The sequence below is a fragment of the Furipterus horrens genome, unplaced genomic scaffold (assembly GCF_987537825.1).
Source record: "Furipterus horrens unplaced genomic scaffold, mFurHor1.1.pri manual_scaffold_1, whole genome shotgun sequence".
NCBI lineage: Eukaryota > Metazoa > Chordata > Mammalia > Chiroptera > Furipteridae > Furipterus > Furipterus horrens.
The window spans coordinates 108622054-108638050 of record NW_028327171.1 but is presented as its reverse complement, the minus strand read 5'-3'; the positions used below and the strand labels follow the sequence as shown (position 1 = coordinate 108638050).

At 41.2% G+C, this 15997-nt stretch overlaps 1 protein-coding gene across 5 annotated transcripts in view; it reads right to left on the bottom strand.

Annotated features, from left to right (window-relative positions):
* KALRN (kalirin RhoGEF kinase) overlaps nt 1-15997 on the bottom strand; it is a 684790-nt gene that overhangs the window by 169274 nt on the left and 499519 nt on the right. For 2 of the 5 annotated variants that reach the window (XM_090277693.1, XM_090277702.1), the window contains exon 34: nt 499-1249. The exons of the other annotated variants lie outside the window; for them this stretch is intronic. In XM_090277693.1, coding sequence (XP_090133819.1) covers nt 1187-1249 — 63 coding nt within the window. In that variant the 3' untranslated portion in view covers nt 499-1186. Of the gene's footprint in view, nt 1-498; nt 1250-15997 lie in introns of those variants that run through there. 5 annotated transcript variants of the gene reach the window in all.

Here is a 15997-nt window from a genome sequence, read left to right as displayed (position 1 = left end):
ACTGAACAAGTCCCATCCTCACAATAAGATTGTGAGGTACATAGAAGTGTAAACGTTCAGGATTTTAAGGAACCCTTTACCCAGCCCTCCCCCATAACCCAGCTGGGGGAAATAAGCCCAACTTTGGGATCTCTTAGAAATAAGGTTTAAGTCTGTTGAAAATAAAGCAGTGGGACTTTAAAAAATTAGAAAATGAATATACATATATATATATATATGTAATGGAACCATCTTTGCCTCTTGCCTTCATTTGTGGTTCCCAGGAAACTCTGTGTTAGGGGTTGGGGCTCTCTCTTAAGTGTCTCAGAAGCTGAAGGACTTTTTTTATTCTTTAACTTTTTATTATGAAAAATTGCAAACATATACAAAAGTGGAGAGAAAGGTAAAATGAATGCCCATGTACACACCATCTAGTCTCAACAATGGTCAACATGTCACCAGAATGTTTCATTGATTTCTTCTCCTACTTCCCATTCACTCCCTAACAGGATCATCAGGAGGCTGGGAGGGTGGTCTCTGAACCAGAGACCTCAGGAGTGAGTGAGGTTAGGAACAAACTAGAAGATCTTGACAAAACCTGGGTAGGCTGAAGCAGATAGAACATTTGTCGGGGAAGTGTTTTTCGCCAATGTTTGGGAGCAGCTAGAGTTAACCCTCTTCTTCTCTGCCATAAACCACCCATTCTTCCTCTTCCCTCTTTCAGGCAGGCTAGATTGGAACAATGGGGCTTCTGCCAGATTGGGGGCAACTGACAATAGAAATGTTCAACCTGGAGAGAAACTCCAGAGACAAGTATCTCCCTCTAACGCACCTGCCCACTCACACTGTAGACCTCTAGGGCAGCGAGGGCCTGGGGTACCCAGTGTTCAGTCTGGGAGCTGGGGAAGTACCTTGGGTCATGAGGCCTCTCACAGTTCCCTGCCATCCCACCATTTTAGATTTTGGAGAGAAGCCTGGCAACCTCGAATTGCACCCAGTAGAGAAGCAGGGAGCCCTGAGGGGTGAGCCCATGGCCCAGGTGGGCAGACTTTGCTTGGAACATGTTGCCCTCTGAGCAAAGGCTGCACCCCACACCAGCCCTGCCAGAACAGTTTCAAGAGAGGTGGGTGATGGGAGTCCAGGTGGGAGGTCTCAACTGCGGCACAGCTAACCCGGAGAGCTGCAGGGATAAGTCCCAGGCTGCGCGTTAAACGTAAGTGGAGAAAGGATCTCCAGGTCCCAGGTGCCACCGAGGAGCAAGGTTGCCATCCTGTTAAGAAAAGGGCCGGGGCTCTGTGATTTGCATATGACTTTGCAAAAGTTTATATAAGGTCACATAGCCCTTCATAGAAAACAGAAATTGTCAGTGCAACCTGTTGTATTTCTAGCAACCCAGTGCACAGAGTGCAATGTGGCAACTATACAATCATTTTCTAGAAGAGGTAATGGAGTAGGCAGTGCTCTGTAGGACATTCCTGGGTGTGAATGGTCACAAGAACCCAACCAGGTCCAGGATCCAGATGAGGATCGCTGACTGGCCACTTCTGCGAATTTTGAGAGGGCTCAGATCCATACACTGTTCCTCACCTTAGTTCCCTGTAGGATAGATCTGCCCTGGCTTCCCGACAGCCCAGACATAGAAGCAGGAGTAGAGCCAGGAATAATATAGATAGAGATGAATTAAATATGAGCTCCTAGTGGCAGTGACCATTAGTGTTTATTTTATGCCTTTCTGTTTTATTTTTTTGTTTCAACCCTTTTAGGGTTCCCATGCCCCATCAACAAGTCTTGCTATGACATTCAATTAGCGGGGAAAGCATGGAAAAGTTTACCAGTTTATGTAGTAAATCTTTAGCAGTAATAGACTTAAATTTTATTATTTCAAGTGTTTCTAGGGTCCACAACATACGGTAATCTGGAATTTTTCTGAGGCACGAGGTTGGTTCACGCAGGGTGCAAGGCTGGCTGAGGGAATGAGGCACTGAGTGAGGGTGAACAGATCACGGGCCATGACACAGACGTGGTTTCTATAACCCAGTGTGATCACAGCATCACTGCTACACCATCTGAAATGATGAGTTAGTGTTTCTTTAAGAAAATGGTCCCTCAAAGAAAGTCAGCTTCTAGTGGAATTGGAGGAGTGGCTGCCATCCAAGACAGAGTATGACCCCACATTTGACTGTGGCTCAGCTCATGATATCAAAGGCTCCATCGTACTTGACACACAGAAACAAGAAAAACAGTTTCAAACTCTCTTAGTAAGAACTCCAGCAGGGCAAAAATGGGTCATTAAGGGACAGAAAACAGTTCAGCATCGAGTTTAAATGGTGGTTACCCTGTGCTGTGAGAAAGACAGGGGATACTTAGGACTCAGAATGGAGATGAGATTCTGAAGAAAGCCAGGAGCTGTATACATGCGTTAGTGACGTAACTCTCGGTGAAGGCAGTGGTGACCAGTGAGCTCACATTACCAGGGAACAAGGGTCTGTCAAATTTCATATCCCATTACATTCATGGGGTTACGTGGGGGGTGGCATCAGCTGTCTGGATTAGCTCGTCCCCCTCATCATAATTCACTGTCACCTCCAGTTTAGTTTATAGATGGGCTTATAAGGGCTATAGAACTTATTTTAGTGGCAGAACTTAATAGTTTTAGAAATACTGAGTTTGACATTTCTTTATATAGTTATTAAAATTCTTAAGGGGAGAACAGTTTTAAAAAAATGTTTCTTTTGTTGCTTTTATTAATATCTAATTTATGTCATTATTTTATTAGTCTTAATAGCTCATGTTTACTGAGTAGTTAGCATGTGCTAAGCCAAGTTCTGAGTGTTTGGCATGCATTGTTTCACAGCATTTGCACCATACCTTATGGGCTGGGTAATACCATGACCCCCATTTTGCAGACTGAGACACTGAGAGGTCCTGCCCAGGATCATACAACTGCCACGGGGAGGGGCTGAGATCTGTGCTGAGGCTGGTGTGATTCAAAGCTATCCTTACCCACCAAGTTATGCTGCCTCTGGTAAAGGAGAATCCATCTGCTAAATCAGAGTCATATATCTGTATGTTTGTGGATTCCAAAGGTCTTGGAAAGCGCCCCTCACATATTCTGAGGATCCATCTTATCCTTGAGGACCTACCTAGAAGTGGTTTGAGTCACTTCATTATACATATTCATCAGGTTTTGCATAAAAACTGCATTCCTTTTTAAACCTCAAGTTGGGATTGTCTGTGTACCTGCAAATCTGTCTGATGATGGTTTGATACGTGAGGCATCTAAGAAATAAGTGCATGTAAGCAAACTGAGCTCTCATTCTCTAAAACCCTGAGAAAATATAGACACTTTTACATAGGAAGCCATTATTTCACAGAGCCCCGTTGGTACCCTGAAAGAGTAATGAGCAGCAAAGCATAGATAAAATAACAATCATTCAGAATCTTATTGAGATAATTTTTTAAAAAATTGGCCTAGGGAAAGGGCTAGTGGGAAAAGTTTAAGCGCAAGTGTGAAGAGAGCTCATTAAATTATTGTGAAACACTATTTGGCATTCTGATTCACTAGGCTAAGGTACAGTTGGAATTAGCTTTTAGAAATATTTCCCTGGTTTGGAAACCCAGCACAGAGGACTTCCCCATGCCCTAACAGTTCTATCAGTGGGAAACCTGTTCTGCAGTGTTTCAACTGCATTTTCACATCTGCCAGCACATACTGTCCAGAAGCCCTTGTTTTTGCCATTTTCCACGAAGAGCAAGAATCAGTGAGACCTGCTTTGACAGGAGAGTGGCTTTTATTAACCAGACCACCCATCATTCTTGTTTTGGAGGAAGAGGGGTCCATGTTGAGATTTCCCCCATATCCCACTATCAAGGCACAGGCCCCTTCATATAACTACTTCACATATTTATTTAGCATACTGTAGGCTCCATTTTAATACTAGACACTCATAATATGAGTTTTCTGAGCTATAGAGAGATGTTCTGCCAACCTTGGGTGCACAAGAGACATCATTGGACATCCAGTGAAATAAAAATAGCCACAAGTGGGGAATATATTATACTATAGATTTATACTTTTTCCACAAATAGTTTGAGGCAATTTTGCACTATGTTCTTCAATGCATCTTCAGTCAACTATATGTTCTGCATATTTCTGTCTGATGGATTAGGAAATCAGTGAGGCAGGGGTATGCCTGAATTACTACTCCAGTGGCTAAGACATAGTCAACAGCCTCCTCTGAACCCCGGACTCAGGGCTTGCTCTGTGGGCACGGAAGGCAGTGAGCAACGGGCACACCAACACACGGAACATGGAATGTTCTTGGAATTTTAACTCCGGCGTGTTCCATTCAGTGGATAAGCAAGGGGGAAATAACAGGACTTAACCATTTGGGCCTAAATATTACCTTGTGTGTTTGTGCCTGAACTGTCCAATTGTTTCCTTTAGTGAACTTGGCCAGAGGAAGGCAGTGTGTATAGTGGATCTGGGTTCAAATCTCAGCTCTACCGCTTTCTGGCCGTGTGACCCTGGGCAAGTTATTTAACCTCTCTGAATGACATTTTCTGAAAAATGAGGATAATGACACTTACCTTGAAGAACTGTTGTGAGGATCAAATGAGAGATAGTATATAAAATGCCAGGCTCATATTAGGAGTTAGCAAGAAAGGCAGAAGGCAGTTGTTACTGTCAGTTGTTGCTGCCATGGGTAATTTTCTTGCAGGCAGCCTGTGCTTTACTTGGCCTGCCCAATTACAGCAGGGACCTCTGATGGAAAAGATTGTGTCTCTCCCATTAGACGAGTGGCCAGGGAGTGTCCTTGGTGGGGACTTATGTGCTGCTTGTGTTCCTCCACCTCAAATTTCAAACTAGAGCTCAGATTGGAAATTTTCCAAGATGTAGTCATTAGAATTAAAGCTGAAGCACAGAATACTAAAAAGTATTGACTTCTGCATATGTAAAAGACATAAAAACCCATGAAATGTATTTTCAGTTTAGCTCTTTTTTCAAGGTTTGGTTTTGTGACATTATTTGTTCTTTCATGCTTTCTACTCTCCCTGAAGGGCTTTTTTTTGGCTTCTAGAGGCAGGTGTTGGCTGCCCCTGCTGACCCAGGGCTCCTCATCCTGAAGTCTGTGAGGAGATTACTGGCTGAGCAGCTTAGTGATGAGCAGGAAGGCCTCGAGGAGGGGCTGCGTTACGTTCTGCCGGGCCCCCTTGGGAGTGACAGGTGAGGGACCCCCACCTCCAGCACCTCCCCACCCCCATCCCGAGAAATCAGCCACCTCCAGGAAGAGGAAGAGTCAATCTGCCTGGTCTTTCTCTTTCCATTTCTCCCTCTGCTCAGACAGAACAATGAAACTAGGTAATGTGGGAGAAACGTCCTCGAAGATACTTGCTTCATGTATAACTGTTTTGTTACAAGTTCAGAAAGGTTAGAATCAGCTTCTTTATCAAAAATTCTTACCAGAAAACATTCCCTCTTGCCTTAGGCTGGGGGAGATGAAGGGAGAGTGTGGGAGGTAGGGGAGAGATGGGTCTTGACCTAATGGCGCACTTCCTATTTGAAACCTTGCTGCCCATGCAGGGCTCCCAATGTCTTTAATGAGAGCTGTCTGCATCCTCCTCACCCAGGTCCAGCGTCTGACACTGATTTCCTCTGGAAACCACTCCCTCTGGAACAACAGGGCATTAAAACCAAACTTGAAACCGGTCTCTCTCACCCACTGCATATGTCTTCATGAAATCTCTTCAAGAATTTGAAAGTATGTTTCAGGTCTATTTCAAGCTTTCCCTCATCTCCTGACTACCCTCAACCCTCCACCTACCAAATTTTCCTTCTCATTCCTTCCACTGACCAAGGCTCCTGACCTTCATAAACAAAGTTACCAGTTCCTCAGCTCACAACCTTGGCCCAACCTGCACTTCAGCCTCAGTTCACTCTCTGGTCATGTTGTCTTATCTTGAGATACTGAGAAGTTGATCCCCCTGCTCCCTATGTGGCACCTGCCTGTTCCTTGTCCTTGGATCACACATAGGGTGGACCTTAGCAACCACCTATAATTGTGTCCCTTCCTACCGTTTAAAAACTGACATCTATTAAGGGATTTTTTTGTTAATAAAAGTAATTTTATTATCAGAGAGAATTTGGAAAAAGCCACCATCCAGAAATAATCACTATTTATATTTTTATGTATTTCCTTCATATATACATACATGCATTCACATATGTATATACATAAATGTGTATACAGGTGGGGCAAAAGCAGGTTTACAGTTGTGAGTACACAAAACACAGAGTTTATTCATGTATTATTATTTATTAATTATTGTTATTTTCCATACAAACTACTGTAAACCTACTTTTGCACTACTCTGTATATACATACACAAGCACAATACACACACACACACACACACACACACATACACCTTTCAATTTTATGTTTAACAGAAAACTTAGTTATTAATATTTAGAGGGAAAAGGAAGACCCCAAGCAGGTGGAAAAGAAAAGTAATTGCAGGTTGCAGCTCAAGGAGGCCTGCACCTGTGCCAGCCACGGCCATGGACTTTGGGAGCTCATGACTTACTGGTTTACCATGTCATGGGGCCGGTGGCCAGGCAACATATCCAAGATAACTCTGCCTCCAAGACCACATAGATGAATACGTCTTAGAGCGTATATGGTAAACACATCTAGAGACATACACACATTCATACTTATGCACAAACAGAGGTTATATACATAACACACACCATTCAAACATGTCTTTTCTGAGCACTTTCTGGGAACACCTAAGTCTATCTCAGTGCACTGTAGATCACACAAGGTATCACATGGAGCCTTGTCCTCAGAATTCAGCTGTTGAGACAAAAACTAACCTGTGTGTGACAGCAAACTGGGAGGAGATGCTGTCTCACAAAGTGCTGAGGGAAGGGACTCAAGAAATCATTCTAATACTGAAGATGCATTCCAATGACACTCTTCCTGAGTTTCAAAACATAGCTATCAGGATAGAAAAATAATTTTTGGGACACAGTGATGCAGTATAGGTTGGCAGACAAAGGAGATTATAATTTGCAATATCTTTATATTTTAGTAAAGATAATCACACATATCTACCAGAAAACTTATGTTAGAGGGCAGGTTTGCAGACAGCAAGGGACGCAGAGGAGGGACAGAGCCAGGGGGAAGAGGCCTGTGCATCAGGAGGCTCCAGGTCTCAGGGAATGCTGCTGTGATTTGGGAGACATGGCCTCTTGAAGCTCCCGGGAATAGACTTCATACAGTATACGGAAACCTAAAGTCAGGCCAAGAAATGTGCAATTGCTGTGAGATCCACAGTGATGTAATTTCAGGAGAAGGATCAAGAAGGAAGGAAACCTAAGAAGAGTTAGAGGTCAAGCTGTGGGTGAGGGTGTGAGGAAAGGAGCAGATCTGGGAGAGGGCAGATGATGAGTGCAGTTTCAGTTCTGTTGAGTAGAATGCAGTTAATGCTACAGACAGTTGGAAATGCAGTCTTGGTTCCAGGGTGAAAGTCGAGGGCTAGAAACAGAGATCTTTCAGCTCATTGTTAAGAGTGTAATTTTCTGCTAAGCAATGTGGCAAATGCAAAGTAAAATATATAATGTATACCCTGGAAATTAAAAATATAATACAGTTGACCCATGAAGAATACTGGTTTGAACTGTACAGGTCCACTTATACACAAACATTTAAACATAAATAGGTACTAAAAAGTTTTTGCACAGCAAAGGGAATCATCAAGAAAATAAAAAGACAACCCACAGAATGGGAGAACATATTTGCTGATACATCTGATAAAAAGTTAATATCCAAAATTTGTGAAGAACTTACAAAACTCAACACCAAAAAAGCAATCAACTCAATTAAAAAATGGGCAGAGGACCTGAATAGACACTTTTCTGAAGAGGACACACAGATGGCCAATAGACATATGAAAAGATGCTCAAGGTCACTAAGCATCAGAGAAATGCAAATTAAAACCACCATAAGATACCATCTCACACCAGTCAGAATGTCCATGATCAATAAATCAACAAAAAACAAGTGCTTGCAAGGATGTGGAGAAAAGGGAACCCTTTTGCACTGTTGGTGGGAATGCAGACTGGTGCAGCCACTGTGGAAAGCAGTATGGAATTACCTCAGAAAAATTAAAACTGGAACTGCCTTTTTACCCAGTGATCCCACTTCCAGGAATATAGCTGAAGGAACCCAAAAGCTAATTCAAAAGAGCATAAGCACCCTTATGTTCATTGCAGCATTATTTACAACCGCCAAGATATGGAAGCAGCCCAAGTGTCCGTCAGTAGATGAGTGAGTAAAACAACTATGGCACATTTACACAATGAAATACTATTTGGCTATAAAGAAGAAGAAAATTTTACCCTTTGCAACAGCATGGATGGACCTGGAGAACATTGTGCTAAGGGAAATAAGCCAGGCGGTGAAAGACAAGTACCATACAATTTCACTCATGTGTGGAATCTAAGGAACAAACTGAACTAACAAGCGAAAAAGAGACAGACTCATAGACAAAGAGCTTGATGACAGCTGGGGTGGGGAGGGTAGGGGGTGGAGGGACTGAGCAAACAGGAAAAAGGACTCATGGACATGGACAACAGTGGGGTGATTCCTGGAGGAAGAAGGATATAAGGGGACTAAATGGTAATGGAAAAAATACAATAAAGATTAAATTTTGAAAGATTAAATAAAAAAATAAATATGTACAATACTGTAATTGTATTTTCTCTTCCTTATGATTTTCTTAATAACATTTTCTTTTCTCTGGAGGACTTCAGGGTAAGAATATACTATATAATACACATAACATACAAAATATGTGTATGTGTTAATCAACTGTTTATGTTATTAGCAAAGCTCCCAGTCCACAGTAGGCCATTAGTAGTTAAGTTCTCGGGGGAGTAAAAAATTATATGTGGATTTTGATTGTGTAAGGGGTCAGTGCCTCAACTCTCTTGTTGTTCATGGGTCAGATGTATTTGATTTGTGGGGCAGGAGGAGGTGCAATACTGGTAGCTCAGAGGTGGTGGTGGAGGGTGATGTGCAGACATAGTGAGCATTCAAGTGAAGGAGGTGTGAGTCAGGTGGAGGATGGGCCTCATGTGATGAGGCAAAGTCAGTGGGCATTACAGGAGATGGGAGCAGCTCGAGCAATGCGTGGCATGGGTGGCAGCACCCAATTCCTACTAGTTACTATGTGCCAGGTGCTGACATAGACAGTAAAGACATAAGCATCACTAAGACCAAGATGTGACCATCAAGGAACTCACGACATAATAAAGGAGAAAGACATACAGGCAACCAATGATTTGAATAAGTGTAATTAGGTTGAAACATAAATTGTCTACATTCAACCATTTGGATACACAAAAATGGCAGTTTCATATGACTCAGTATAATGTAAATGCATTATAGTGTGTATAACAGATAAGAGTCTCTGAAGGATCATATGTAGGAGGGAAAACCATACAAATGTGTTTGGAAATGGGCCTCTAGTTTATCCTAGTAAATGTGCTATTGAAGGCTTTTAACAGACAAGTGAGACGATGAAAGAAATGTTTTAGGAAGATGAATCTGGTGTCAGCAGGAAAGATAAAATGCAGGGGCAAAACCCCAAAAAGTAAGGAGGCCATTTAGGAGGTTACTGGAAAGATTTAACCAAGGGTAATCAAAGCCTGCCTGGGGTGGTGTGACAGAAATTGTGAGGGAGTTATTCTTGGGACTTGGCAACAGACTGGTTATCTGGGAATATGCCAAAAATGAATCCACAGGTAAAACCTGGGAATCTTGGATCATCATGCTGTTCTGCCCCCAAAAGGGAAGTCAAACCATTCTGCTGGTATGAGAGAAAAAGGAAATATTTTTATAATGCTGAGACTGAGGAAAAGCAGGACATCAAATAGGAAACACAGAGGCGAGCAATTATAATATAACTGTTGTACCCAGCAGTGACAGCAGGCACTATGTCACTTGCTGGCTTTCCGGTTCCTCAGTAGAGTTAGCATTCACAAGGGCAGGTGCTGGCCTGTTCTGTCTCACTGTGCATCTCCACCCTGGAACAGAACCTGGTAAACAGGTGCTCAAAAATGTGGTGAGTGGATGAATCAATTAATAGAAACTCCCCCTAGGAGGGAAGTTGCTTCAAAGAAATAACCTTGGAATTGTCATGGATGTCAGAATTAAAGGAACATGTTGTTGAAAGTTGGTGAGTATCTAGAGAAAGTAGAACCAGGAGTAGAAGTTCAAGTGCAGATCTCACTGGGAGCATGAAGTAATGCATGTGTCAGATGGCAGAGGGAAAGGAGTTCTTCGGCAATAGGACAAAGAGAAGAGGTATTGAATTGATATGCTGGGGGTGGGTAGAAAGGATGAGATTCAGAGTATTGTAGGCAGGTTAACCTTAGACTCTTTCTGGGTCTGGAGAACAAATGAGAGAATAAAAGGACAGTGATGCATCCAGGTGAGGATGAAAGTAATTCTGTGACCACCATGCTAAAAACAAACAACAAACCCTCAGTGTTTCTTGGGTGTGAACAGTAAAGTCTAAATTCCTTTAAATAGTGTCCGTGGTCTGCCATGATCTGACCCAGTTTTATTTCCCACAGCTCACTGCACAAACCCTGAACTTCAACCAGGCATATATACTTTGCATGCTCCATATTGTCCTTTGTTTTTCCTTTCTCCCTACCCTTGCTGCCAACATCAGTACTGCCGGGATAAATTCTACCCACTTAGTAAAGTCTAATGTTGAAACTTCTCTGAACTTATCAGACTAGAAGTTTGATTTTTCTTAGGTATACTCAGTCTCAATTTCTAGACCTCTCTCTTACCCACAATGCTCTGTGTTTATTTGTTCCTCATCTTTTCATTTAACAAATATTTACCAAGTGCCTCCTCTAAATCAGTACTTAGTTAGATTCAATGATGTAGTGAGGGTATAAAACTGACATATCTCTGCCTTCACTCACGACTTCAAGTCTGGTGGAAGACACGGTCACATAACCACGCAAATGCTTATACTGATGGTCCTAGGTGCCAAGAAATAACAGTACAGGTTATTTTGAGAGAGACGACTTGGGGAGACTTTGTCAGATAGGACAGGCTAAGATCAAAAGAAGAGAGGGTAAAAGGGTGGACTGTGGCATGGGAGGAGAAAGAACTTTTCAGGTAGAGGAAACAAAGTCTCTTTCCAAAGGCCTTGGGCTGGGAAGAAAGCTGACACATTCGGGGAGGGCCGGGGAGATTGCCAGGCGGTAAACAAAAGGAGGAACGGCTTTGGCGAGGCTGGAGAAGGGGGCCAAGGTCCAGGTCATGCAGCCCTCATATGTCATGTTAAGGGTTTTGGTATTCATCCTAAGAGCAAGGGGTGCTACTGAAGGGCTACAGAGATGTGGGGAGCTTGAATTTTAAAAAGATCACATTGGCTGCAGAGTGGAGCAGAGATTTAGAGGGAGGTAGGAGGGACTGTCTGGGGATCAGATAGGAGGCTCCTTTCATAGGTTGCTTGTAATAGGAGGACAGTGGCTGGGAGTAGAGTCAAGTGTACAGATGCTCAATAAATGCCAAAGGAGTGCATCATCAGTCTTTTGGAGTCAATCACTATCTTCCTAGGCGTTAAATCTGTTTGTCAGACAGCTGAGTTCAAAATCCAATGTATTTATCATCTTTTTTTCTAACACATTTCATTGCTGTAGCCGTATTACCTGTCCCACGATGTATAGAGTAAAATACAACAGACAGATGCATTTCAAAAGCCAACTAGTTCTTATTCTTTCATTAAAACACAGGCATACTTAGGCACTGACAGAAGCCTGCATTATAAAGTCTCAATGTTTGTACACTATGCCGAGGAGAAATAAATGGTGAATTGTATTTTAAAATACTAAATATAAGAAATGTCTCATATGTCACACCACATGAGCCTCCAACTTACAGATGTGTTGCCTTTAAAACATCAAATTATATGTTTGTCAAGACAAAATAAAGAGGAAAAAAAGACTAGCCACAGAGTGAGAACAGATATTTATAACATATATAACCAACAGATGATGAATATCTAGAATATATGAAGAACTCCTAAAAACACAGAAGGAAAAAAACAAAAAACAAAAAACAGACACCTCACTAGATACAGGGACAGAAGACTTGAACAGGGATATCATAAAAGAGAAAATCCTAAGACCCAATAAGGATATAAAAAGGTTCCAACCTCCTTAGTAATAAGGGAATTGCAAATTGAAACCATCAGCAGGTATCACCACACACCCACCAGACCTGAAAAATTTTGATGTGTGACAATTTCAAATAGAAGCAAGGATATAAAGCAAGAGAAAATTTCACATATATTGGTAAGAATGTAAATTTGTTAGCAGTATTTAAAAAAAAGTTTACATCATCTAGTAAAGTTGAAGATATATGAGGTCTGTCCAGAAAAAGTCCAGCCATTGTTATTATAACGAGAATGGTTTGCACAACATCCATGTAACCTGGCAGCCAAGGAGAGTGGACTGGAATGCGCATGTGTGAACAATGATGCCTTCACTGTACTAGTCAGTGGGGATGTTAGATGCTGTTGAGTGAGCATGTGTACTGTGTGGCTGTGGCATTCAAAAATACCAAGCGAGTACAGCAATGAATCTGTATCAAATTTTGCATTAAACTTGGGCATTTCTCTGCAGAAACTATTTGGATGAATCAGAAGGCCACAGCTATGGGCAACTGGTGATTGAGAGCTTCATCACGATAATGCACCCACTCATACATCATGTCTCGTGCAGTTTTTTTTTGGCAAAACATCAAACACCCAGGTGACCCAGTCCATCTACAGCTCAGATTTGGCACCCTGTGACTTCTGGCTTTTCCCAAAACTAAAATTACCTTTAAAAGGAAAGAGGTTTCAGATCCTCGATGAGGTTCAGGAAAATACAATGGGGCAGCTGAGGGTGACTGGCAGAACTATGTGAGGTCCCAAGGTGCCTACTTTGAAGAGGACTGAGGTGCCATTGTCCTATGTACAATGCTTCTTATATCTTGTATCTTCTTCAATAAACCCCTCTATTTTTTGTAGTCGTCGTCGGCAGCCATCCGTCTCGAGAGACGATGGTGTAGCTTCTTAAGAGTCTATCTGCACTCTCCAGTGAAGCTGAAGCCACAGAGCCTCGATGAAGCTACAGAGCCTGGGCAGGGTGATATGGAGGGTCTGCTGTTGCCCATGCAGCAGACCCCCCCTTCTTCGCAGCTGAAGGGTCCAAGGGAAAGACGGAGTCAATACAGCTTGGCTTCAGGTGCGCCGCAGGAGTTGCCGGTGTTGACTACAACGTCAAACCGCCTTAGGGACTCCGGCTCCGGATTTTCTGTCAGGGTTTACTCCCTTAGCCTTTCCCCTGAAGAGGTATGCCGCAAGGCAGCGGAGGTTTTTTGGAGTCAGAGTTTTCCTTCTCTGATTTTTTGTAGTACACGGATGGATACCTTCTGAACATACATCGTATATAGACATACCCTATCACCTAGCAATTACACTCCTAGCTTTGTGCCCAAGGGAAACACAAGTACACATATACTAATATATATATATATATATATCTTTATATTTTTATGTCTTTATATATGGTTGGCCAAAAAGTCCGTTCAGTTTTTTCTGTAAAATGAGAGGCACATTTTTCATTTTCAACAATAACTATTGATTGGGATATTCTGAGTATGTCCACTATCTCCCACATGGTATATAATGTTGACTGTTCTCAATTAATGTCTCGATATGATCAACTTCAACTGGTCTACCCGACCATGGAACATTGTCCAGGGAGAAATCTCCAGCACAAAACTTCACAAACCATTTTGACACATCTGATCAGTCACAGCACCTTCTCCATACACTGCACAAATCATTTTTTTGTGTTTCAGTTGTTTGCTTACCTTTCTTGAAATAATAAAGCATAATATGCTAAAAATGTTGCGCATTTTCTTCCAACTTTAATATTAAAATGGCTACACAAAAATTCACCAATTTTCATGTATTTTAAAATGCACATTGATATGACAGTTGTCACAATACAATCTAATAAAATTGTTTTGAATGAAGCTAAAGACAACTAAGCACTATTACAGCCGTCTTATGGAATAAACCAAATAAACTTTTTGGCCAACTCAATACAAGAATATTCACAGCAGCACTATTCACAATAGCCCCAAATATCCAATGCACAGAATGGATAAATAAACTGTGATATATTCACACAGTGGAATATTACACAACAATGAAAACGAACGAACAACTCTACACATCAGCATGGATGAATTTCATAAAAATAAGTGTTGAGTAACAGAAACAAGACACACACACACACACACACACACACACAAACATACAGTATGATTCTAGTTGTATAAAATTTAAAAACAGCTCCATTGAAACTATATTGTTCTAGGAACATATACATAAGAGGTAAAATTATAAAGAAAAGTAAGGACGTTATTAATCTGAATGTCAGGAGAATAGTGGCCTTTAGAAGAGAAGGGCCAGGCTGAGACCAGGGAAGGGCACACAAGGGGCTCTGGAAAGCTGGCAATGTCCTGTTTTTGTGACCTGCATGGTTATTGCATGTGTGCTCACTTTATAATTATTCATTCATGTGTTTAGTAGTTTTTATGCATTTTCAACATACATATTTTACATTAAAATGTTATCTTTAATGTAGAACAGATGTTTATAATCAGGAATGTATCTTATTCATAGGGATGAATACAAATAACAGTTAGTTAACCAGACAAGTCCATAACTCTGAGAGGTAATAGTGTAGACTAATACTGTAATTTCAATAAAAATAAAAAATAACATAGTTGCAATATTATTAAACAAAAAATACAAAAGCAATAATGGATAAGAGTTATTTTTAAAGAATCTGATATCAGGTTGGAAAAGATAAAAAATATTAATGATACACTGGACTGCAAGACTGTGGGGAAATGCACACTTATACACAGCCGGAGGCAATGTGAATTGCTCCAACATGTACGGAGGGTGATCTGACAATGTTTACTAAAATTTAACATGCATATTCCCTTTGATGCAGTAATTCTACTTCTGGGATGTTAGTCTATTAATATACTCACAACTCACAAATGTGAGAAACTATACCTGCACAAGGATTACAGCTTTCTTTGTAATAGTAGAGGATTGGAGACATCCCATACACCCATCAACAGAGGACTAGGAAAATAAATTAAGGTACCGTAAGTAATAAAATACTGTCTAACCATCAAAAGGAGTGAAGTGCTCTACATATCCAGTTATGAAATTACCCAGATTTGTTACATGGGAAAAAGTGTAAAACAGTACTTATTGTATGCTACTACTAGTTTAAACATTAGACGATTGTGAGGAAGTAAAAGAAGATTTTGGTCAAGATTCAAAGGGAACTTTTAAATAGTTCCCATCAAAGCTAACTGTCTATTTTTAAGAAGTGTAGTTCTACATCAAAGCAAAATACTTCTTCGATACAGATGTATCAGTAGCACTGTTCTTTTACATACTGTCTGTGATTATAATACTTATTTTGGGATCAAAACTGATACAAAGGAAGAGAAATAGAAAGGGAGATATCTTCAAGGCCAAGTTCAAATTTCACTTATGTTGTTATAGTCTTCCCTGGTTTCCAGGCTAAATTTGTTGTTCGAAGTGGATATATTTCTGTTATACTTGTAAATTGCAGCATTTTGTGTGGTAAGTATGTATCTCATCTGACACATTTAACTTTGTAACTTCTCAGATGCCCAGCACAGCAACTGGCATAAAGGAAGGGCTAAGTACAACTGTCTCCTTTCATAAACACATGGAACATGTATACAGTCACTCTACTTGGTATCATATATGAGACACTTTGGGACTATGGCATGAGGACAGAGATTGTCCTTATATATCCTGAATCTCCATGGTTTCTGGTCATCTGTGGACACTCAATAAAATTGTTTAATAA